The sequence below is a fragment of the Juglans microcarpa x Juglans regia genome, chromosome 1D, assembly GCF_004785595.1.
Source record: "Juglans microcarpa x Juglans regia isolate MS1-56 chromosome 1D, Jm3101_v1.0, whole genome shotgun sequence".
Lineage (NCBI taxonomy): Eukaryota > Viridiplantae > Streptophyta > Magnoliopsida > Fagales > Juglandaceae > Juglans > Juglans microcarpa x Juglans regia.
This window is the reverse complement of record NC_054594.1, coordinates 16,113,792-16,138,510: the sequence shown is the minus strand read 5'-3', so window position 1 is coordinate 16,138,510 and position 24,719 is coordinate 16,113,792. Positions and strand designations below refer to the sequence as shown.

The 24,719-nt window shown below is 36.0% G+C and overlaps 1 protein-coding gene across 2 annotated transcripts; it reads right to left on the bottom strand.

Annotated features, from left to right (window-relative positions):
• Positions 1–233: 233 nt before the first annotated feature.
• On the bottom strand, positions 234–6,220 carry LOC121239386. 2 transcript variants are annotated; one of them, XM_041136651.1, is made up of 12 exons: positions 6,017–6,193; positions 5,808–5,891; positions 5,116–5,211; positions 4,940–5,012; positions 4,729–4,830; positions 4,535–4,608; positions 4,206–4,313; positions 3,907–4,044; positions 2,268–2,373; positions 1,619–1,827; positions 619–711; positions 234–505 (listed from the first exon to the last, which is right to left on the bottom strand). In XM_041136651.1, exons 1-11 carry the CDS (start codon positions 6,083–6,085, stop codon positions 643–645), a joined length of 1,128 nt encoding a protein of 375 aa, XP_040992585.1. In that variant the 5' UTR covers positions 6,086–6,193; the 3' UTR covers positions 234–505; positions 619–642. The 2 variants fall into 2 exon arrangements, with proteins under 2 accessions (XP_040992585.1, XP_040992577.1); XM_041136643.1 differs by having other exon boundaries at positions 234–711; positions 6,017–6,220.
• Between the last annotated feature and the right edge of the window lie 18,499 nt (positions 6,221–24,719).

Here is a 24,719-nt window from a genome sequence, read left to right as displayed (position 1 = left end):
CCTATATCCAAGCATAACATCTATCATCTGGTCGGAAAAATTCATATATATCGCTCTCCGGTGTGCTGCCTACCTGGCTCATCAGAAAAAGGTCAAATGCTAACATGACATGACGCTCTACTAAGAAATTCAATTTAATGTTTCAGGTAATAAAAAGATAGATAGGTTGGACACCCTCCATCAGACACTTGGATATGCACATGCACACGTGACTATGTATCATTAAGGGGAAATAAGAAAAGAATCAAACTTGCATTTTCATTATTCAGAATCTCAGAAACAAGAAAGATGATCCAGAAGATAACCCACCAAGTACCACATCGACGCATCATCTCCATGAATACCTAAATGCACATCATCATAGAATTCTCATCCGTCCTCCTCCCACCCCATGCTACCTGTACTGTACCATTTTTTTTTTTTTTCTCTCTTTTGGCTACAAACCCCTCTTTCATTGATCTAGCCGCCACAGATAAACCAAGAGATCTTGTTAGCTAGAGCAACCGGTTCAATACCGTATAATAACTAAGGAATGGTATCCATAAACTTAAACATGGACATAGGTAACGATGCATCTACAAAACACCCATGTAAAATAGGTTCAGGGAAGACATGGCCTAATCAATCATCTCCTTTTCAAGCTTAGTCGAGCTTGACGTTAGAATACAGGAGGGTGTCCCTTGCAATGGGCATATTGAGAAGGAAGTATACCTGCAGACAAAAAAAGGCAGCAAAAAATGATGATGTTGCCACTTAATATACAATGTCATCCACCTAATCCATTCAGTTAAAACATAACAAAATTATCATAGTGAATAGCTTCAATGACACCGGGTCTTTTACACTCTCCTCCAATGGAAAGCTGCCATGCTAGCTTCCACAAAATAACCAAAAAGCACTCTCTCAAGATCCAAACTCTTCTTAAAAGGGTAACTTAGAAACAAAATTATTGAATAACATTGACAAAAAAAAAAAAAAAAAAAAAAAAAAAAAAAAGAAACAACTAAGGGTGGTGGAAGAACCACTGCTTAAGGGAGGTGGCCAGCCACCCGAAGAGGGTGGTTCATCCACCCAGCCACTCCCATGGGTGGTCAACCCTTTTTTTTGGATGGGGGGTGGGATCGGTCACCAAGAAACACCCCACGCATGGTGGATCTCCCAACATGAAGGGGGAACCTGTAAGGTGGCTTTGCCTATGACCCTGCACCTGGTGGATCTCTTCACGGCTCACGCCATGAGGATGGCTGAAGAACCACCTCACGTGAGGTGGTATGCCTACTTGCCTATAACCCTCTGTGGTGGCCTACCCCTAGCCACCCCACATGACGGATGTCCTTTTTGAATATTCTGTGTGAAGCTGATGTCGTAATTCTCCATTGGAGGGTGTACATTGCTGAAGTTATTTCCTTGGGATAAATACACTTTGCAGTTTGCACCCTCGAACTAGAAGGAGATTCACATTTCATATTTAACACATTGATTTCAATTTAATTTGTATAAAGCATGCTGCTAGGCCTTTAGCACACACAGATCCTGTGTTGCATAGTGCGACAGTATTGATTTGAAACTTTATTTCTATTAAAAGTGCCACTAGGCCTTTATGAATATCCAATCTTACCCCGAAGAGAGTTGAAATGAGAAGAATAATTCCAGTGATCCAGGCAAGAGTCCGCCTAACCAACAACACTCGTGGATCAGTCATGTTGTGGGATCCTTCTGTATCGACCAACCAGCGTGCAGATGTCTGAGAAGTATACACCACATTCAACATCTTGTCTGACTCGGTGGTAGATGACCCACTAAAGAAGACAACTCCAACAATTTGACCTGCCATATTATCAATTAGCATTAATTTAAATGACAATAAAAGAATTAAAATTTCAACCAATTAATTACAAAGACGTAATCAACAATAAAAATCCCAAGGATGGCTGAAACTTCCTCAAAATCAGCTGATATCTTCCGCATAACAGCAATATGTACTTCAAAAGGGCGTACCATGCATGAAATGTACGTTTAGGTTCTTAAATTTACGAACTACTTTCCTATTCCACTTGCCTGCATGAATAGAACTTCAAGGAGATTGTAGAAACAGAATAAGAAAGTCTAACAGTGTCTACCATGTGGAGCCCATAATGTAAATTAGGAGTCTTGGTCAAATTAAATTGGTATCGCAGCAATGAATAGATACAGCATCATGGCATCGGAATAGCCACAATGCTAAATATTTATGAGTATGTAATTTTCAAATTACTAAGATAATTGACCTTGGTATGCTTCTTGGAATGAATCAAACATCTTGGACAAAGTAGCAAGTAATAGACCCACTCCATGCCTAGCAAAACCTTCAGATCCATAATGCTCTTGCAAAGCCTGTTCACACATGAATGATAAAAAAGATGCAGAAGTTAAAATTAGTAAATTACAGCGTAAGAGACGCACACATATCCACATATGAAGAAAGCATACATATTTAAGATTGTAGAATTAATTAACTTTCGCCCCAAGTTACTTATTAAAAAGAAACTTTCATCCCATGAATTTAAGATCATACAGGTTTCCTTCTTGTACAAAATGCCGGGAAATCTTATTGTTAAAACTTGTTTTCTTTCGAAACAAAAGGGAACTCATAATCTCAAAAGCTTGCTGAAGAAGAAAATCTGAATAACTCAACTTCAAACTTATCATACTACATTGGGATACAATGAATTTCCTATTAATACTGAAAAGCTCAATATTTTAAGCACATCAGCCAACAAAAAAAAAACAAAAAAATAAAAATAAAAAGAACTGTCAGTCCCCAACAACCAAAACTGCTATTTGGCTCATCCCAAATTGTGAAAAACATTCCCCAAGAGATATTGAGCTCCTCCCAATATGAATCCCCTATCATTTGATTCCTTAAAATTTCTCCATAATTACGAACAAGGTAACGGCAGAAGAAGTCTTCTTTAGGGATTTAGTATTTAATAAGCCAACCAAGCAGGTAATTGGAGCAACGTAATCCAGGAACCCCAGGCCAAATTATATATAAGACGAGTTGAAGCCATCAACAATATAGATAAACAAATGGGTTTCGTCAAATTTTCCAACTAGGACAAAGTAACCTATGATGTATCACAAATCCTCTCTTCCTAAAGGGACAAAGGGACACTCCTAACAAGTGAAAGGGCACAACATTGTGCAGCCTTTTTTTTTTTTTAATAAGTGCAACATTGTGTAGCCTTGAAATGGACTTTTCCAAGATCAAGCCTCTTGAATCTAACAACTACAACATGTCACGATAAAGCATCTATAAGGGGCTTGGCTGACAAATGTTTACCATCAATATTTCATAGAAGATGGTAACCATCATGGTTGAAAAAAGAATGAGTAAGATTACCCAAAGTCTTCAGTGAGTTTTTGGTAAAATTCACACTGAATTTTCATATTCAAAAATATTGTATGCAGCCCTCAAATATTTGATAGCAGATCTGGGAGTAAAAAAAAAAAAAAGAGCCAGATTCTAACACCAATGAGAGGAAGTGCATGAATGCTTATCCGTAACTGTCACACAAGATTCAGAGGGAGTTAATGAATTAGTGCTGTTTTTCTGTTTGACTTCATTACTCCTAAAAAGGCAAAAAAGGCAACACAATTTAAAATGGATGCTCAAGTTTACTTTTTTAGTGCTGTTTTTCCATTTCATTTCATTAGTCCTAAAAGATGCGTCTCAAGGACTCGAAGAACTGGCATATCAAACCTGTGTCCAAGACCCCAAAGCTTAATCCATGTTGGACACTCATATTTATGCCATGTTCTTGTGACTCAGACTCATATGATAATTAAGATGATACCACGCAGCAAATTGGCTGGCATAACCTAACATCCATATATCAAAACAAAAAAGGGGGTTATATATACCACCTTAATGCCATCAAAACAGCCCATTATCAACTCGGCTGGACTGTGAGCGCTTTCCACCAAATCTTCATGCAACTCTAGTGCCTTTTTGAAATTGCAAATGAGGGACAGAAGACTAGCAGTGAATTCTCTGTCTGCATTCTGAAAATGTTTGAAATTTATTTTTTCAAAAAAAAAAAAAAAAAAACACAGAAACTTGGTTATTAAAGAAAATAACATACAGTACAAATCTAGAAATCATAAAATTAATACACAATAAAAAACAGAACAGAATAAAAAACAATATTAAATCCTGTGTAAACCTTAGACATATGAAGATTCACAGCGGTACCATCTGCCAAAGGGATGGTTAACTCTCCATTTAATGGCTTCAGGGAATCAGCAACATAAGATCCACCCATCCAAGATGCCTAAACACAAAAGAAAAGTGAAACCTAAGTTTTCAGATGCAAACAAAATGAAAATGCAACATGAAAGAGATAAACGGGGATGGGTGGATGCCTAAACACATAATGAGATAGAAACCTAACTACCTAAGTCTTCAGATGTGAACAAAATGAAACAGCAACATGAAAGAGATAAACAGCATGCGAATGAAATGTAGAGGATGATAATGTCAGTCATGACTCACGAATTCACCAATTTCTTTGTCAGTGTAATCAACGAAGAGTTCGTCCAGATAAAAGACAGAGACTTTATTCTCATCTGTAACAATTCATACAAGTGATATGTCAGCATCTAATGATAAAATGATCTAGATGCAAAGGATTTTCATCCTTTCACAATAACTTAGCCAATCATAAATGTTAAAAAATGACCAGGTACCTGGAAGTTGAATGTCAGCAGCTTTCTCCAGACCTAAACTAACCTCTCTCATAGAGGAACTGCTGAACAGCGCATTAGCTGAGTTGACCACAAGCTTAGGATCTGCACATATAAATGCATTCAAACAAATACTAGGCGAACAAAATTAGTATAACACAATAATAACTGAGAGTTAAGTCCTCAAAATGCATTTTAAAACCAAGTGCAGAACCTGTCCCTTGAACGTCCAGCATAAAAACAGCACGAGGCCTATCAAATGGATTAGGCATGAGGACATCATTTAACTGAAAAAGACAAACACTGTTATAGACCAACCTTTCCAATACCAAAGACACAAAAGAACATAAAAGTTCTATTTTGAATTACTCATAAAATTATTTCAGTAACCTTAGATGAGCCAGCGGACGAAAGCGTTGAAGGTGGTAAAAAACCAAGCAAGACTGATACAGCAGCTCCAACTTCTGAGGGCAACATTGAATCAGGCTGTGAAAGTGGAAAAGATGGCACAGATGGTGAGACAATCATATTTGTTTTTTTTTTTTTTTTTTTTTGGGGGTGGGGGGGACCAATGCATTTAAATATAGGATCATATACAACCCTTGTCCAGAGTTCAGGTTACAATATAAAATTACTCTTCCCAATTGTGTTTGCATAGAACAATTGATCATCGATAACAAACGAATACTCAAAAATGTTCTACGCCACAATGATCAGAAATGAAATTGATACCCTCAAATCATCCCATGAACACCACTAAAATCAAACTAAGTTCAGGTCCAACTATCCGAGTTCGTTTCAATATTACATTTCTAGCTCTTTACAATAGTAGCTAGACCCGACATGCATCTAAATTAAAACTTAATAAAGTTCCTGACCCTGCGATATACATGTATTTCGAGTTCTTTAGACAGATTCAAACTAAAGTTTCTTATTACCATTATTACAGTTCCTCAGAAACCGGAAAATAGCAACCGATATAGCTAAAAGATTAACACAATGTCCCACAACAGAAAATACTGATCTAAATTAATTAATGAACGAATCAGGGAAAATAAAAGGTTATTAATTATAGGAATTACCTCAACGGCATCGTTAGATGATGGAGTGCGAAGAAATTGACGAGCGGAACTATCGATGAAGAAAACGGAACCAGTACCTTCAGCCTGGATCGAAAGCAAAGCAACATAAACAGAGAATTATCAGATCCAAAGCCATACCTTCGACACATACTCGTATGTATATATGGGTGCATATCAGATTGAGAGAGAGGGAGAGGGAGATAACAAACCCTAGCTTGAGAGCAGAGGAGCGAGGAGAGGATAAGCAGGAAGAACATGCTTCGAATGCGAAAATCCATTTTGGAGAGAGAGAGAGAGAGAGAGAGAGAGCGAGAGAGAGAGAGGGTGATCTGGTTGTTTTGGGAGGAGGAAGCAGACGATGGGTGGAAGTTTCGTTACCACTTGAGAAGGGAAACCGACGTCGTTTAGATAAAACGACAAAGTTTTATTTAACTCTTTTGGTCGGGATAGTTTCTGTGGGGCAATGGGTGTACAATCATCCAATTCTTGGACCCAAATTGATTACCCAATTTTTGGCCCATTAAATTTGGGCCTATTTTCAAGAAAATTGAAAAAAGAAAAAACCTCAATAATTTGGGCTTGTTTGGTTTTGCACCAAATTTAAAAAAATGTTTGGTCTACGTTGAAATTTTACATAAAAAAACTAGCGCAGCTTTCTATCAAATTGTAAAATTTTTATTATTATAAAGTAGATCTGACGTATTATATTAAAAATGTGATCAGTGTCTAAATTTCTTTGCATGTAGACTTAACACATCTCAACTTTTAAGTTTTAATTTAAGACAGATTATATCATATATCAACTTTTGTGCGTGTGTGAGCTATAGCTAGAGTAATTCAACTATGGTTTATGAATTTAATGGCTGCAAAGCTGGATGAACTTATCTGCGATCACATGAACATGAAGGCATAAATGATCAATTAACTATTCCCATCTTAAAAAGTTCAAATAGTAAATTTAAAATAAAAATATTATTTAATGTTTCTCTTTTATATATATAAAAAAAAATTAAGCAAAATAAATATCTAGGGAACGACCAAACGTTACTTTATGAAATAATTCACATCATCATGATTTTAGCGTTCCATCTAAAGAGATAAAATTGTGTGACGTCTAATTATTAATTAAGATAGATTATGTAGAATCGTTTGGTTACAGAAACAGTTTCATCTCATCTCATCATTACAGCTTTCTCAAATTCTAATATAAAATATAATAAACAATTTAATTTTTTTAAATCTCAAAACAATAATAATATTAAAAAATAATATTCTAATAATATTTTATTTAACTTCCATCTAAAACCATGTCATTTCATCTCATCTCACTATCCAAACGAAGCCGTAATCTTATCATATAGTGTGTATTGTGGAAATTAAACATCCTGGCGCTGTTAACCATATAATATATGTACCACATATGATTCCTAGAAACAAAAAATAGAAAATGCAACAGATCACTATGCTTGACAGAATGAAATCATGCATAGACAGCATAGGCGTCATCCTTCAAGGGGGGAAGGAACATGCTCCACAAGCATATTTAATCGAATCGTCGACAAGCCAAAAAGTTAATGAGACAACTAGAAAGATTAGAAAAGCAAAAATAAACTTTTGAAAATTCACTCTATATATCCATCTTTTCGCCCTACCATTTCTGCATATAATATATAGATCATGTATGCCCTTTTATCACGAGTCTTTCTCATAATTACTAAGCAAAGTGATCTTCGAGTCCAAGTCCCCAAAACTTTCTTGTCAAGATCGCCACGTATTGTTGAAATTTACCCAAAATCATGCAAGTGGTTTTACAATACATTAATGCACTAAATGTGGGAACCCAACTGGTTTGGTGAGGATGCTTAATTGATTGATTGAGACTTCAAAAAAAATAAAAAGTGGATGATGCTCACCTAATTACATGATAAGTGCTATGTCTAACAAAACAAAAATTATAAAAAAAGAAGATTTATAAACTGATATTATTTAATATGGTATGTTAAATTGTAAAAGTGATAGATATTAATCTTGACATATCATATCAAGTAATTTTATTTTTATATGAAATATTTTTTTCTGTGGACTAACGTTTATAAATTATATTAAATGATAAAATGTCATTGTTTGTCTAAATTGCATTTGCACCCAGCAACATATGTATATATGAATCATATTTCATTGTTTGAACAGGGTGGCTTGCACCCAACTAAATCCACATGCAGCCAGCGACCACCAAGGATATATGGTGACTTAATACAAAACCAAGATTCTGGAAAACTCTCGTGCCACTACCATCGAGAGGATATGTATTTATAGAAAGGTTTACAAGAAATGGGAGCCGAGTACAAGTTGTCCCTTAACGTCTCCATGATATACAAGGTAAGTATAAAAGCTGGAAAGTAAATGTTTACAAAAATAACAATGCACAATATATTGCAGGTCCTTCAATCACGCTTGGTTTGATTTCAGTCATTGCTGTCACAATCGTTGACGGTAGTTTCCTTAATATGCCCCTTCAAGCTCATCGGACAAACATGCACGTTGAGCTTGTCCCTGAGAAAATTAAATCTGGCCGAGACAATGGGTTTTGTAAGTCCATCGGCAGGCTGGTCCTTGCTTGAAATGAATCGAACTTCTAGTGTCTTTTGTTGCACTTTTTTCCGGACAAAGTGATAGTCGATTTCGACATGTTTGGTACGTGCATGGAAGACTGGGTTGGTTGTCAAATATATAGCCCTTATATTGTCGCACCATAGTATTGGATGTTGAGGAATAAAGATGCCAAGTTCACGCATTAGAGACTGTAGCCAGAGGGATTCGGCTATGGCATGCGCAACTGCTCGATACTCGGCTTCAGTGCTTGAACGTGCTACCGTCTTTTATTTTTTGGAACTCCATGAGATTAAATTGTCACCAAAATAAATACAAAATCCAGAAGTAGACTTACGATCATCGGGGCATCCCGCCCAGTCAGCGTCTGAGTAAATAGACAATTGTGTGGAGGAGCTAGGCCTAATGAAAAGACCAAAATTGATGGAGAATTTTAGGTACCTTAAAATTCATTTCACTGTTGTCCAGTGTTCCTCAATGGATTTGTGCATGAATTGGCAAACCTTGTTCACTGCAAAAGAAATGTCCGGTCAAGTCAAAGAGAGATACTGTAAAGCTCCGACAACACTCCTATAATTGGCAGGATCAGAATGTGAGGCACCCGAAAATAATAAGAGTTTTTGGGAGGAAGACATCGGGGATGATACTGGCTTCACATCAATCATCTTCATGCGTTGAAGGAGGTTGTAAATATATTAACTTTGTGAATATATTAACTTTGTGACAAGAGGAGTCCATTGGCAACATGAATGGCTTTGATTTCCAAAAAATAGTTTAAGCTCCCTAAGTCTTTCACAGCAAAAGCACTGCTTAGATTGGTGATGAGTTGAGAGATGGAGTTGGAACTGGAACCAGTGATTAAAATATCGTCGACGTACACTAGGAGAAAAAGAGTATTCGAACCTTGTCTGTATATAAAGAAAGATGAATCGGAGCTAGAGTTGACAAAGCCATTGGAGAGGAGGTGCTCTTGCAGTCGATGGTACCATGCCCGCGGGGCTTGTTTCAGCCCATACAGTGCTTTGTGCAGCTGACAAACGTGGTTTGGAAAGTTGGGATGCACATAGCCGACGGGTTGATGCATAAATACCTCCTCAGTTAAGTACCCATGGAGGAAAGCATTTTGAATATCAATTTGGTGAACCTGCCATCGATTGGAAACAACACAACTGAGAACAAGTCTGATGGTGGTTGGCTTGACAACCGGTCTGAAAGTGTCGTCGAAGTCAATCCCTGGTTGTTGGTGATAGCCTTTCACAACTAATCGGGCCTTCCTCCACTCAAGGGAACCATCGGACTTGCATTTTGATTTAAAAATTCACCAGGAATCAATGACGTTCATGTCTGGCCTGGCAGGGATTAATAACCAGGTGCCATTTTTCATAACGGCAGTAAATTCTTCGTCCATGGCTTTGCATCATTCATAGTGTTTGGATGCCTCAGAATATGAAGAAGGTGCGTCAAGAACAGTACATGTAACAAGAAAGGTTTGCGGCAAAAGGTACCTGATTGTACCGTCTGTGAGCTGTTTCGGTTTCATTATATTATTCTGAGACCAGGTGGTCATTTGATGAAGTCGAGTTTCCGAGGGTGCAGCAGCAACGACATGTTCTACAGACGGAGAAGGAGAAGACGTGGGAGCAGTGGAGGTGGGAAAGGGGTCGGTGTTTTCTGGTAAGGAAGGCACGGTTTCAATGATGGGCGAAGATCTTGTATGGAGGACTCTGAGGAAGAAGAGTTAGACGATGTCGTGGGATTTAAGTTGGTATGAGATGTGTCGTTTGATGTGAGGGACGACAAATGAGTATTTGGGAGAGTGTCGTTTACAAGAATGGAGGGAGATTGATAGTGGGGCTTGACGAGGAATTGAGGTCAATGGATTTATTATGTGGGCTTGCGAAAGGGAAAGACTGTTCATCGAAGATAATGTGCCGTGAGACAAATATCTTGCCACTGGAAATATCAAGACATTTGAACCCACGATGCATGTTGTTAAAGCCAAGAAAAACACATTATTTTGATCTGAAATCTGGTTTGTGACAATTAAATAGACGAAGGAAAAGAAAACATGCACAACAAAAAAATTTTAAAAGATGAAAATCTGGGGCACATTTGTGAAGTTTTTCAAAGGGTGAAATTCCAAGTGAAGTGGTTGGGAGCTGATTAACGAGATACGTAGCCATGAGAAACGCATCATCCCAGTAAGCATGAGGGACACTGCTATGGGATAAGAGTGAGAGTCTTGTTTCGACTATATGACGGTGTTTCCGTTTAATGAACCCGTTTTGTTAGGATGTATGGGGACAAGTGACTCGGTGTTGAATATCAATTGATGCAAAATAGTTGTGTAGAGAGCGAAACTCTCCACCCCAATCAGTTTGAACCAAAGTTTTAAAAATCGTTTCGTACCGGCCGGTACGGTCGATATTTACCGTACCGGCCACTGGGCCGGTACAGATACTACCTGTATTTCGTACCGGCTTAAATATCGGCCAGTACCGGCCGTTTCGGCCTAAATTTCGGCCTGTACCGGCTGATATTTCGACCTTCATTTTTTTTTTTCATTTTTTCAAACTACAAATTCATTTTTTTACCCCCAATTTAGACTAGACTATTTATAATTTATATATATGTATGTATTTATATATAATTTATTCATATATAAACTATTATTTTAGAATATAATTGTTATATATATTTATATATATAATTTATTCATATATCGACTATCTCGAAACGGTACACGAAACGGTACCGGTACCGAAATATTTCGTTCCAGTGCCTTGACCGGTACGCCATCCGGTATGGTATTCAAAACATTGGTTTGAACAGATTTTATTTTGTAGGTAAATTGACGTTCAACCAGTTTTTGAAAAGAGCAAAATATTTTCATAACATCGGATTTGTTTGAGAGAGGGAATAGCCACATAAATTTGCTAAAATGATCAACAAAAGACACATAGTATTTATTTCCATTTGTAGACATTACAGGAGAGGGTCCCCAAATATTAGAGAAAATTAATTCAAGTGGTGAATTTGAAATAGACGAAGAATTTGAAAAGGGAAGACGATGACTCTTTCCTTGCTGACAGGCAGAGCATACACTCGACATTTTATTGGACGAAATAGGTAGGGAGAACTTGGAGATGAGATGTCGTACAGTCTGATAGGATGGATGACCCATCCGACAGTGCCAAACATCAAGAGGAGCACGTTGAGACATGAAGGTTTGAGGCTATCTTGTGGGAGTGGCAGTGGATGGAAAATTGTAGAGTCCGTCCCTAGTTTTGCAGTGTAGCAGAACAGTCCCAGTGCCTCGTCCTTCACCAAAAAAAAAGAGGAGTGAAACTCAATGTAAACATTATTGTCACGAGAAAATTAACTCACAGAAATTAAAGTTTTTTTAATCTGCGGTATATGAAGTAATTTTTTTTTTTTTTAGAAAGAGGACGGTACCTCAATTTTATTGATTGCCCTCACTTGTGGCGGAGGAAAACCGTGGTTACATCAAGAGGCCTGAGGGATACAAAATCAAAAGCCCAAAACCTAGACCTCAAAATTTAAAACATCCTAACCCAAAAAAACTGTCTAAAATTACAATCAAATCAAACAAGCAAGGACCAGAAAACCAATATAACCTACAAAACCACAGCATATGCAAATGAAAATAATAATATAAAACATATAAATCAAATGATACCTTATTATGGAGACAAAAGATTAGCCAGATCTTAAATACGGGAGGCCCAACTTGTCAGTCTTCAACATGCCTTTCAATAAATGAGGAAGCTGAGTAAAATTATTCTATGTCGCACTAGTACCTTCGCACCAGTACATGAAGTAATTGATGCAAAGAAAATGACTTATTTGGTGTTGAGAGAGTAGCAGTGCCAATATTCTTAATGAGTAAACCTGCCCCATCGCCGACGTGAATCTGATCAGTGTCGTTGTAAGGCTCAGAGTGCACAGTGATATTGCGGAAATCATTTGTGAGGTGGTTTGTTGAACCGGTATCAGGGTACCAGTTGGCATCGGTTGGTGACAATGGCAAGGTCAAGTAAGCTGCCATGTTGGGAGGAGTGCGTTGGTAGGCATGATCAAACCGGTAGAAGCATTGCACGGCAGTGTGCCCATTTTTACCACATACCTGACATGTAGGACGTGAGTTTGATGAAGTACTCAGTGGTTGGCCACCTCTCCCACGTTGGCTATGTCCACGGCCTCTATAGTTGGAGTTGAAGCCGTTAGATTGCTATTGGTGTGGAGAACGTGTCTGTGAATTAGATCTGCCACCTCGCGAGTGTCCATCATTTCGAGTAGCCACATTTACGGAACCAACCATGGCTTCTAGAGCAAATTGGTGCTGCTCAATCCTTAATTCAAAGGCAAGGAGATGATTAAACATCTCTTCACGCAAGTACGGGACGATTTGAGTTTTCCATAGGAGATAATTGTCTTTGGTAAGTTTAACAGTAACAAGACTGTGAACATTACTGGGGTTGACAGGGATTGAGGATGAGGCCATGGGATCGGGTCTGGAAGAAAGGACAATGGTCTTGTTTAGGCTCTGGATACCATAATACAAAACCAAGATTCTTGGAAACTCTCATGCCACTACCATCGAGAGGATATGTATTTATAGAAAGGTTTACAAGAAATGGGAGTCGAGTACAGGCTGTCCCTTAACGTCTCTATGATATACAAGGTAAGTATAAATGTTGGAAAGTAAATGTTTACAAAAATAACAATGCACAATATATTGCAGGTCCTTCAATCACGCTTGGTTTGATTTCAATCATTGCTGTCACAATCGTTGACGGTAGTTTCCTTAATATGGCTCAATGGTTTTTAAGTTTGGCATGTAGTAGTCTTACGTTCAAATCCAAATATAGATTCATCTTAAATTATTAATTAGTATTAATGATCTGCCTAAGGATCTATTGAGTTTTCTTGTGGGATTGGGATTTATGCTATGGTTCAAACTCTGACTTGAAGGAGTGCAGCTTTTCACCGTCTAGCTAGGCCCCTCCTATCAGGGTTCTCAGCAGATAGGATATGTTGGGCCATTCGCTTTCCAGTACTACAAGAACGAGATCCAAGAGTAAAAGGGATTCGCTAGTTCATGAGATTTGGGAGTGCATCTACATGTTACATCTATGTTACTAAAGCTTTTCACCCTGACACCGCCATAACAATAGAGCAAGCAATGCGGGTGGTAATGTATCATGTCAAAAGGCATCCATCTCATGGAGGAGCAACTCAAGAGGAGCAACTCAACAGGCCAAGTATAAATACCGACCAAGGTACGTACCTAAAAAGCTTAAGCTAATATATCACCGAATGATATAATAAAATTCTATTGACTTAAACATCAAAGGTATCCCTCACCACCCCGAGCCACTCTCATTTTCTAGTTGCAGGGTTGTAAGAACTAGTTGCAAGACTACGAAACGTGTCCTCAACAGAATAAAATTATGGTCACATTTAGGTAGAGAAGCCACCTCCGATTGCCCTCTTATCCTTCTTACTCACACAAAAGAATACGAATAAATATAATAATCCATAACCAGTACATATAACATTACAAGAAAACTGTCTATTTGCGATCAGTTATTTCTAGTAAAATGACTATTTTCAACTTAAATGAGTCATCGCAAATAGTCTTTTTTGTCGCAAAAATATGGTCACAAATATCTATTTTTCTTGTAGTATAAGTACGTTTAAGCAACGTACGTGCACGTATGACGCATGCATGCCCAATTAGGCTGAAAAGCAAATTACGTGCATAATGCATTATGATGCATGCATGTGTCTAATTTATATGTAGTAATTGAGATGACATATTTGACCAATTAATTATAAGATAAGCCATAAATTATGCACGCGTCCTCCATTATTAAAAGACAATAATTTTTTGCCTTTTTTCTTTTGGAGGGATTTGTAATTGCCTTCTTCCTTTTACTCTTTGCTTTTAAACATCGACTCATCCAAGTACTATCCAGCATGTTGATTTTGCCCAAGGTTGAGGGTGCATGGCTATATATAATTAGGCGAACTATATATATAATAAGTATGTAGCAGCAACTTTATCATATACCTAGCTAGCTAGCTAGCTTGTATATATTTTATCCATTTATTCCCAATTGATCACTTGTGTGGTGGCCTAGATAACAAGAAACCTAGCTTGATCTTAGGGCTATTTGGATACTTAGAATATTTTACTATATCTATAAATAGTAATGAAATCATTTGAGTTAAAATATTTTATTAGATTTTGAGAAATGAGAAAGAAAAAGTTGAATAAAAATACTATAAAGTTAAAAAAAAATTTTAATATAATTTTTGTTTTAAAATTTAAAAAAGTAGTATTATTTTTTGTGTTTTGTTTTAAAATTGAAAAGTGTTTTGTATTTGAGTATTGTTTGGGAATGAAATATCTAAGAATATATTAGAATATTCAAAAATAGTTGTGTTGCCAAATAGACCTATTTTTCCTAAATAGGATTAATTTACTTTGAAGAGAATCATGGAGGTTTAACATGCCAATTAAATGCTATATATATATATATATATATATATATATATATATATATATATTTCCTAATTAAGCGGATGATCATAAATAAGCTTTGATCCAATTAGATAATATATGTCATACAAGCACTGCATAGGTTCTAAACACACATAGTTGTGACTGGAGGCCCATTCCTCGTGGGTCACGAGGCCTTGGGCTGTCTACCCCATGGGCCTTTCTTGGTCATGGGTTCGACCCACTCTGGTCCATTCAACCTTCAAGTTACCTTGCAAATTCCTGTCACACGAATGCGGCAGGATTTTCCAATTTTGCCTTTAATTATTCCCTTTGGTTTCGAGTACCTACTTCATCGATATGCCTTCCCACATTCAGGATGGTGTGTGGTGGTTCACTCCCCATGTCCTTTCACACAACGCAAGTCACGGGATTTGATCATTTTCTATTTGCACCAGTGACACTTGTCGCATTCTCACTGGGACCATCTAACCGTCATTGCTCATATTTAAACTTATCTTTTCATATTTTTTTTTTTTCTGCCATCATATTCTCTCTCGAAACCCTTGTCGATTCTTGTTAATGTACTCTCCTCTAAACCCTAAATTCTCTTTCTTCTCTTCACCTTTGCCCTTCTCTCTGCTTTCAATGGCTCCACGCAACACTTCCCACTTTGGTTCTTGTGGCTCTTACGCTTCCTACCCCCAAGCCTATCCTTAAAAGGTTGGGGGTGGCAGTTCCTACCGCCCATATGACTTTGAGGTTAGTACATTTAAGCAATGTGTACGTAGTGAAGCAATCGATTTTAGGGTTTGGAGGCGCATCCTCTCCTTGGGGGGGTGAGGTTCTTGTCTCTTCTGAAGAGAGGCTAGATAATCTCTTAGACCAGTGTTGGTTGGTTTGAAGAGTGTCATGGAGGAAGATTTGGTAAGGCAATGGGAAGGGTTATACCTTACTGAGTAGGAAAGAAAGGAGATGATTCTTTCACATAATACAATAGAGAATGCGGTGAAACATGGGACAAAGGTGTGGAGGAACGAAGGTTGGATTCAATACTCAGAAGTAGGAACCAATAAATTTCTTATTGAGTTCAATAAAGATGAAGATAGGCAACGTGTGATAAAAGGTAGGCCATGGTCCTTTGATAGGTGGCTACTGTGTTTACAAGCTTTTGAAGGCCATATGTCTATCAATGAAGTCCATTTCAACCGGGAGGAGTTTTGGCTCTAAGTCCACAACATGCCACTTGGTAGTATGACACTAGAGGTTGGAAACTAGGTTGGAAGGGTGTTAAAAGTTCAGACAGATACGAGAGAGGTATAGGGTGTGGTAACTTTTTGAGAATAGTTGAGGTTGATGTAACAAAAGTTTTAATGAGGGGCATGTTTTTAACCATGGAAAACTCTTCAATCAAGCGAATTTGCGGACCGATTGCGCACCGAACGATTACGTGGAAAATGAAACGGAGCGTTTCATTGAAGAGAGACTTTTGGGGCATCTGGAGAGGGAAAAAATTTTCGAATCAACTATACGGTGCGTTTCGTTTTTGTATGCATCTCCTCCCCATGTTTTCCAAGTCCTCCCCAATCTGAAGACTGAAACCATCCCTAACCCTAACCCCTCCCTAATTCGTCGCAGTCCCTCCCCCATCTGAAACGATCCCTAACCCTAACGTTCCTTTTCCATTCCCCCGTCGCTTTCCCCCGTTCCAGGATCTACCATGATATTCCCCGTCGCATTCCTGACCCCATAAGTCACAATGCCTGAGTGCCATTTTGTTCTTCTTCTTGTTCTACTTCTTTAATCTCTGAACACACCCTAAAACCTTCACTAGAAACCCTAGAAATTAGTGCTTGAATGGACATGCAGAGGCGTGTGGTCAATTCAGCATTATCGAGAATATATTTACTCAATTCAGAATCAAAATCGAGATGAGTTCTCTTGAATCCTCTTACCTATTAGTTCATAATGTATCTTTGAAATTTTGTCATAAATGTTGACTCTTCTATGGGTTAGACGGTTACCAGTTGGAGATGGAATCTGGATAGCTCGCCATAAATATGTTGACAATGAATATGTACTTGATTATATTGTTGAAAGGAAGAATGTTGATGATTTACGATGTTCCATCAGGGATAATCGATTAGGGACCAAAAACTGAGGCTTTTGGTATTTCAAATAACTCAATGCCTTATATTTCTTCCTTGAAGTATCCCTACAGCTGTTATTTCTGGTGTTAAAATTTGCTACACACACATACATGAATGGATGGTTGCTTTGAGAGTAAAAAAACTCTTGCTCTTGTGGTCTGTTGAGCATGCTTAAGGATAGAGCATTTGAAGTTCTTTCCTAGTAATTTTAGTATTAGGATTTCAGTTTGCCTGTGCAAGAATTTGCTACTCTGTCTCATCTTCTGCTTATGTTTATCTTTAATTTATACCATCTTGACTTTTTTGGGTGTTAAGTTGCTTTTTGTAAGAGGTTGATATATCTTGTGGAGGGTGACCCAAATTCTTCCGAAGTTGCCGAAAGCATCAAAACAACGCAAATCTAAGGACAATTTCACACCTCTAAGCACAAGTCCACATTTTATTATATATAACCATAGATGGAAGAATCTGGTGTCGTGCGGCAACGGTTTGGGTTCTTCCCAAAGTTCACGTTTCTCTTCTCAATAGAAATACACTTCGTTGGTTTTATTAGATGGTTCTATCAAATGAGACTAGCTTTATTAATATATCTAGTGTAGAAGTTCATACGTGGCTTATTTTTGTCAAGGGTTGTTAAACGCCCCGAAACAGTCAGACCATTCCAAAGAGGAACTGTTTGGAGAATACTGGAAAAACTTTCACTTGCTGGTTTGATCGCATTAATGCATGTGAAAGCTTTTACGAGCCTGGAAATGCTTTATCGATCCCATACATGTTTCATACATTCATCTTTTTTTTTTGTCTTTGCTTTCTATGTCAAAAATTAAAGCTAGATAGGCCAGGTACGTACGTACTCACAAATGGCATGCACGTATGTCACTCTCGCCCACAAACAAGAAAGCGTGAATATGGCTGATAATATTTCTTTAATTGATCATTAGGTCATTATCTGTTATCATTCATAAAGGAGCAATTATGATGATCATCGATCAGCAACCAAATGCATGGACCACAAATATTAATAATCCCGCCTTGGAAATTTCTGAGCACCAAACACTTGATGACTAGTTTAATTAATATATATATATATATATATTTATATAATTTCTTAGTTTGTTCTTTGCATGATCATCTTCTCGATCAATATTTAACATGCAACGTAGAGCTTAATTGCAATTAATTAATTAATTAATTAATGAGAATTGATATGTAATATATATATATATATATTTATATATATTGCCTTTGATCATGACCAATTGAATTATGATCTGTAGTACGTACTGTACGTGTGTATTATCAATCGTGATGATCATAGGCATATATAATATAATCTTGGATTCACTAATATTAATTCATAACAAGCATGAACTCATTAGGCATTGTATTCCTCTATCCATTGGGTAGATAATATTGATATTTAGGATATTGCTGCATGCCCAATTAATTATCCAAGCAACCAAACTCACTAGGCCAGGTAATATATATATATATATATATATATATATAGAAAAAATGTTAAGTCTACTATGCCGCCCCACTATGACCGCTCAAATTGACTGCTGGTCAAAATTCTTTTTTTTTTTTTTTTTTTTTTTTTTTACTTAGTGGTTAAGGAAGTGATTTTAAATATATTGGTGTATTTTTTTTATTTTTTAAAAATATTTAAATGTGAAAAAAAAGAAAAAAAAAAACAAAACTCTAGAAAAAAATATCCAGGTTATCACTTTTTTCTAAGTTCATTTATTCACTTTTTTTAATAAATATTAATATTAATGCATGGCGCCACACACACACATATGAAATTTGAAAACTTTAAATATTTTTTAATGATTTGATCCATTTAATTAATTCCTTTGTTGAACTTTATCCTTTCTCTTTTAATAAGAATGTATGCATGCGTAGCATATTTAACGATAATTACTAAGGACTCGATATAAATTTGTACAAATTATAATTTAATTTCTCTTTTAATAAGGATGCATGGGTTTTTTCGTTTTGAGTTTTAACCTACAAAATATTATTCGATATATAGGATAAATTCGCCCTTTGATAAATTATTAATTAATAATATTATTCTTTCATTCTTTTTTATGAGGATTATTTAATTTGTTCAATTATAAGAAGTGGGCTGTCAAATATATATTGGTTTAACTCTATGAAACGAATTAAAGACAATGATCAAATTCTTTTTCTCTCTGATCTAATTAAAATTATATATCTTCTATTTTCTAAACGGGCAAACTTTTTTTTCTTGGATGGAAGCGCCTGCAGGATGCCCGGCCAGTAGCTTGAAAATGTATGAGCCAAGACGAGTGCTACAGTTATAAAAAAATTACATAAAAATAATTTCACAGATTAATATAGTTTTATATGATCTAAAAAAAATATTATACGTTGTTTTGTGAACCAAAAAAGAAAAGAAGATCAAGAAAAGCTAGCCCTTATAAACTAACGTGTGCATGTACGTAGCTCTATCGATCTTTCAGCTAGCTATAGCTCTTTTCTCTTGCAGGTGTAAAAGGACGTGGGGACCCCATGCATAGTATCATGGAGACAAAGCCTGGCCTGGATCATTTTCAGAAGCACGGAGATCGAGCAGTGATTGAGGAAATGGTATTGCTTTGCTTTCTCTGTGTTCTTTAATTCAAATTTGATAAAAAAAAGCATGCAGAGAACCCACCAACTGTAATTTTCCAAGGGCTCTTCAAGTCAAAAAAAGAGGGATTTCTTTCGCAAGCAGCCAAACAAGAAAAAGCCACCACCTCGTGCCCATCTCCCTCATATATAATTCGACCATCACCCGCTTTATACATGTATGAAGTATTTTTTTCAGGATTCCTTTTTCTCTGCAGCATGCATGACCAGGTCGCTACCTCAAGTTGAATGGTTGTTTTGGTTTTGACAATATTACCAAACTAACCTTCGTATTATAAAACTTGAAAACCACATGCACGGTTTTATGTATGTTCAACTAGATTTTAACCCTGTACAGTACTAATACTTCAAGACGGGCATGTATATACATGATATATAAATATATATATATTAGTCACTTGGCTTTGGAATGATTGCAGCTTCCAAGTTCCTGATCAAGTGCTGAAAGTTCAACAGTGTGTGTGTGTAGGGAAATCAGTGGAATTTGAATGATAAGAAAAGGGCAATTAGGTTATTCTAGTGGAATCTGCTTTATCATTTAAGTTCATAGCGTGTTTCATACAAAATGTGGCTTTTACTTTCAAACTGTTGAAGAATAATTCAACATTACTTGTGAACAAGGTCTTAGGTATATTTATAAGGAATGAACAATTATATCTTATAGAATCAGTTTTATGAGATAAGTTAGGCCCATGAATTTTTTAATAGTATCAGAGTCTGCCACATGACGAATGGTGGCCTATACTACTTACTCCGTGATAGGAACCAAGAAAAATACTAGTCTGCACTTGAGGAAGTGTGTTGAGGAATAATCTCACATTGCCTACGGACAAGGTCTTGGGCGTGTTTATAAGGAATGAGCAATCATCTCTTGTAGAACCGATTTTATGAGATGAGTTAGACTTATGAATTTATTAATAGTATCAAAGCATGCCACAGGACTAATGGGAGCCTATATTACTTACCCCGTGACAAGGATCAGGAAAAATACTAGTCTGCACTTAAGAGAGTGTATTGGGGAATAATCTCACATTACCTGCGAACAAGGTCTTTGGTATGTTTATAAGAAATGAGCTAGCAATCCTCTCTTATAGTACGGTTTTATAAGATGAGTTAGGCCCATAAATTTCTTCGCACACAAATATCTTCCCGTCCATATATCTATAGTACTTTATATATACCCAAGTTTTCTTTTAACTCTTTCTGAAGTCTTTTTTTTCCTTCCTATACTTGGTGTTGAGTCCGTTTCATGGATATTGATCTTCTGCAGGTGACTGGGGGGAGCTGGTTTCTGGTAATTCTAACTCAATGACAAGATCAGCAGGCAGCAACGCACCTTTCAATGAAAGCTCGACAAAATCAGTAGCACTAGTACTAGTGCTATTTCTGGGGCTTTTCTTGCTTGTTACTCTCTTTCATCGACGTCCTAATTCAGAACTCCCGAAGATCAGGTCCAAGCTGTTCGCTCCTCATCAGTTATCCTTGCCCAGACAACTCCTCTCGCTTCCTCGGCCTTATTCAAAAGATGAGCAGTACTCCAGTACAATGGAATTGCATCCAAAACAGACAAAGAATTACATGAATCGACAGTATGAAGTTGCTGCTCATGATGTTCCTAGTGGTCCGAATCCTGAATCCAACTAGTAAGCAATATATATATATATATATATATATATATATATATATATATATATATATATATATTGGAATAAGCAGTGTTTGATCTATATATATATATATCAGCCATGCACGGTCATCTATATATATATATAATATATAATATATAAATATGTATTATCCATCAAAATGTGTTTTCCCTTTTCAACCTCATCGATCTTTTTCTTCCTTGATTTGGAATGTTGTACATTAATTAGCAATATAAGCTGAATATATATCATGTGTTACATGCATGGATCACTCTGTTATAAATTATATGCGTTTGATGTGAAGACCTCGTCGATTGGAAAAGGATCGAAACATAATCATGAATTAAGCATAGCCAGTATTGGCAAATTAAAGCTTCATCGATCTTCTTCTTCATCATCATCTTTAGTTATTTTGCCTGATGCAATGGAGGGACTCCATTAGACTTCTATATATTATGGTAATTAATAGGGTTGTGCAAAAAAGTGTGTAACCCTGTACGTCCGTAAGACCCGATTCGATCCAACCTAAAATAGAGTTTTGTAATAGCTTGCAGGTCGAACATGCTGAAACCAACTACACGTTTTCACAATTGATCTCAAACCCTAGCTGCCATCCCTCCTCATTCTCTTTATCGTCATAACCACTTGCAGTCGATTTAAAGCACAAGTTGGAGCATGTTATACGGATTGTTGATCCATTGTTCAACCACAAGGAAAATCCTTAGTTTTATGCCAATTTAGAAAAACAAAAAGATCAAAATAGAACATTTCATCACCAAAAAAAAAAAAAAAAACCAAACCTTATAAACTACACGAACGAACCAACGATTAAATTGAAGAAGAAAAACAGAGCTTGCTTGCATCAACCGTGAAGAGCTCGGTCAAAGCACCATCCAGGAATCCCCATAAAATCCATATCGAATGCTCTGTAAAAAATGCTTATTTCATCGCGGATCCGATGAAAACTAACATGAAAGTGATGAACGCAGCACCTGAGAGGAGAACCCAAATTGATATCAGGGGGCTCTTATGGCCACCACTGTCACAGTCACCCACGAGTGCCACGGCTAGAGCCAATAGATCCACGCAGCGATGTTGTTGAACGCAGTTGCAACCATGGCGAGCTCTCTCACTTTGTTACAGTTGAGGTTACGGTTTCGTTTCGACTTCCTCTGTTAGTTCCTCTCACTCTTGCTTTCTCTCTACATTTGTGTCCATGTGCCTCTTTTAAACTCGATCTCACATCAATTTCATTTGTATCTCGATCTCTTGAGAATAAAGGTGTTATTACTCATTAAGCTCGGGTCGGTTCAGGCCGTCTTATTTGTTCTGGGTGACGGGTCGGTCCTAAACACTAATCAGGTCAGTCGGTGCTCACCCCTAGTAATTAAATGATATTTGCTAAAGAAACAAAAAACGTGATACTTATAAGGTTACTATTTTTGTGGCTGGAATCTAATAGTACTTTGTGGTAAAGCTCAGACGAAGTACTTATAATTAGATGCAAAATATGGCATCTGGTGTTGGATATACGTGTGATTCTGATACAAACTGACTTACTTTAGTTTTATCATTTTGAATATATATAGAAAATGTTATTTTGTCTATTCAATTTGTCTTCTCATTTTAATATTTTAAGTATTTAAATTTTTTTTAACGTAATAGTTAAAAAAGTAACTATTAATATATCGATATTTTTTTTGATATTTTTTAAAATTTTTTTAAAATGATAATAAAATATGAATAAAAAAATTAAAAGAAAAAATGAATTTGACTTAACAGACACTTGCCACACAAGCGGCAAAGTAAAAATGCTCTATATATAGGCACACACACGACAAACACATTAGGCCATGGTTTTCTGCATGATTTGTCGTCCAGCACGTGGCCCAAGAAATCTGACAATCAAAAAGTAGTGTTATTATTTGATCATAATTATAAGGCTTTTTTTTTTTTTTTTTTTTTTTTATCTTTATCTTTATCTTGAAATATTTGGTCCTCCTCACTTACATCTATGACGTGTCATATCATTAACTCTTTCTTATTCGAAAAATGATTTGTATTATTTTAGGTATATAAATCTCTTGCTGTCTCTTTAAAATAAGTGGAGTATATACAGAACGCACATTAAAAAAACTCAGTTTTTCATTATAAGCCATACTGTTTTTTTGTCGAAGGGACAGTTCATACAAACCCGAAAAATGTATAGCATTAATTACTCATAAATGTTTAAGTCCCAGAAACAATTTGGTCTTATTTAATTATTATAATTTTTTTTAATTTTTATATAAAATATATTAAATAATTTAATTTTTTTAAATTTAAAAATAATAATAATATTAAAAAATAATATTCTAATAATATTTTATTTAATTTTTAACTTTTATTTATAATCATTTCAACTCATCTCACTATCTAAACAGGACCTTAAACTCATGGGTACATAGGACTATCAAGAATACTTTTCCATGCATCAAATTTATAAAATAATGCTAGATACAGTAATCATATAGTACACAAGTTCTATACAATCATTTTAAAAAAAATAGAATCTACTATTAAAAAAAAATATGCGTCTCAAATTTAATTATATATCTTATTTTTTTAAAAAAAAAGCGCAAAATTTATACAATCTAAAATCACAAATATCATTTCTCAAATTTATATCATTACTAACTGGTGCGTGGAAGGCTGCTAGTTTTTCAAGTCCTATATATTAAATTTTGCAAATTAATTCTTAGTAAAAACTGAAATAATAATAATAATAATAATAATAATATTATGCAGTTATCTCTTTTTTTTTCCTTTCTTATTGGGGGCTGCATTTTGACCGCTGGGCATACCGTCCAGCGTAATTTTTTTTTTTTATATTTTTTAATATATTTAAATTTACTTAAAAAATAAAAAAAATACATCAATACATTTAAAATCATTTTTTTAATTACTAAATAAAAAAAATAAAATAAAAAAATAAATTTTAACTAAAGATCAAATAAAATTATCAAATTAAAAAGATAAAATAGACTCTCTCTTTTTTATTTTCAAGTCACTCTGCGTGTGACCTTAGCGATGAGACCCATGAGACTGTTCATAGTAGATGTCAGATAAGGACGTCTCGACGTGATACTTTTGTCGTGGCAGACAAGAACGACGGCCTTTTAAACATCAAAGTTTAATTTGTGTACAGTTTCCTTGCGAACTTACATTTATCATGCGTAGTTGTGATTTAGTTGTGATTATAATCACATCATCATCATGACGAAACGCATTGCGCCATCCACAGCTTATAATTGGCAATATTAATTATTGAAGACGTTAT

Coding starts and splice junctions, on each gene's coding strand:
- LOC121239386 (XM_041136643.1), bottom strand. CDS start 6,085: ATGGATTTTCGCATTCGAAGCATGTTCTTCCTGCTTATCCTCTCCTCG. Junction 5,892..6,016: donor TCCTCTGCTCTCAAGCTAGG/GTTTGTTATCTC, acceptor CTTTCGATCCAG/GCTGAAGGTACTGGTTCCGT. Junction 4,831..4,939: donor GCTGGACGTTCAAGGGACAG/GTTCTGCACTTG, acceptor TTATATGTGCAG/ATCCTAAGCTTGTGGTCAAC.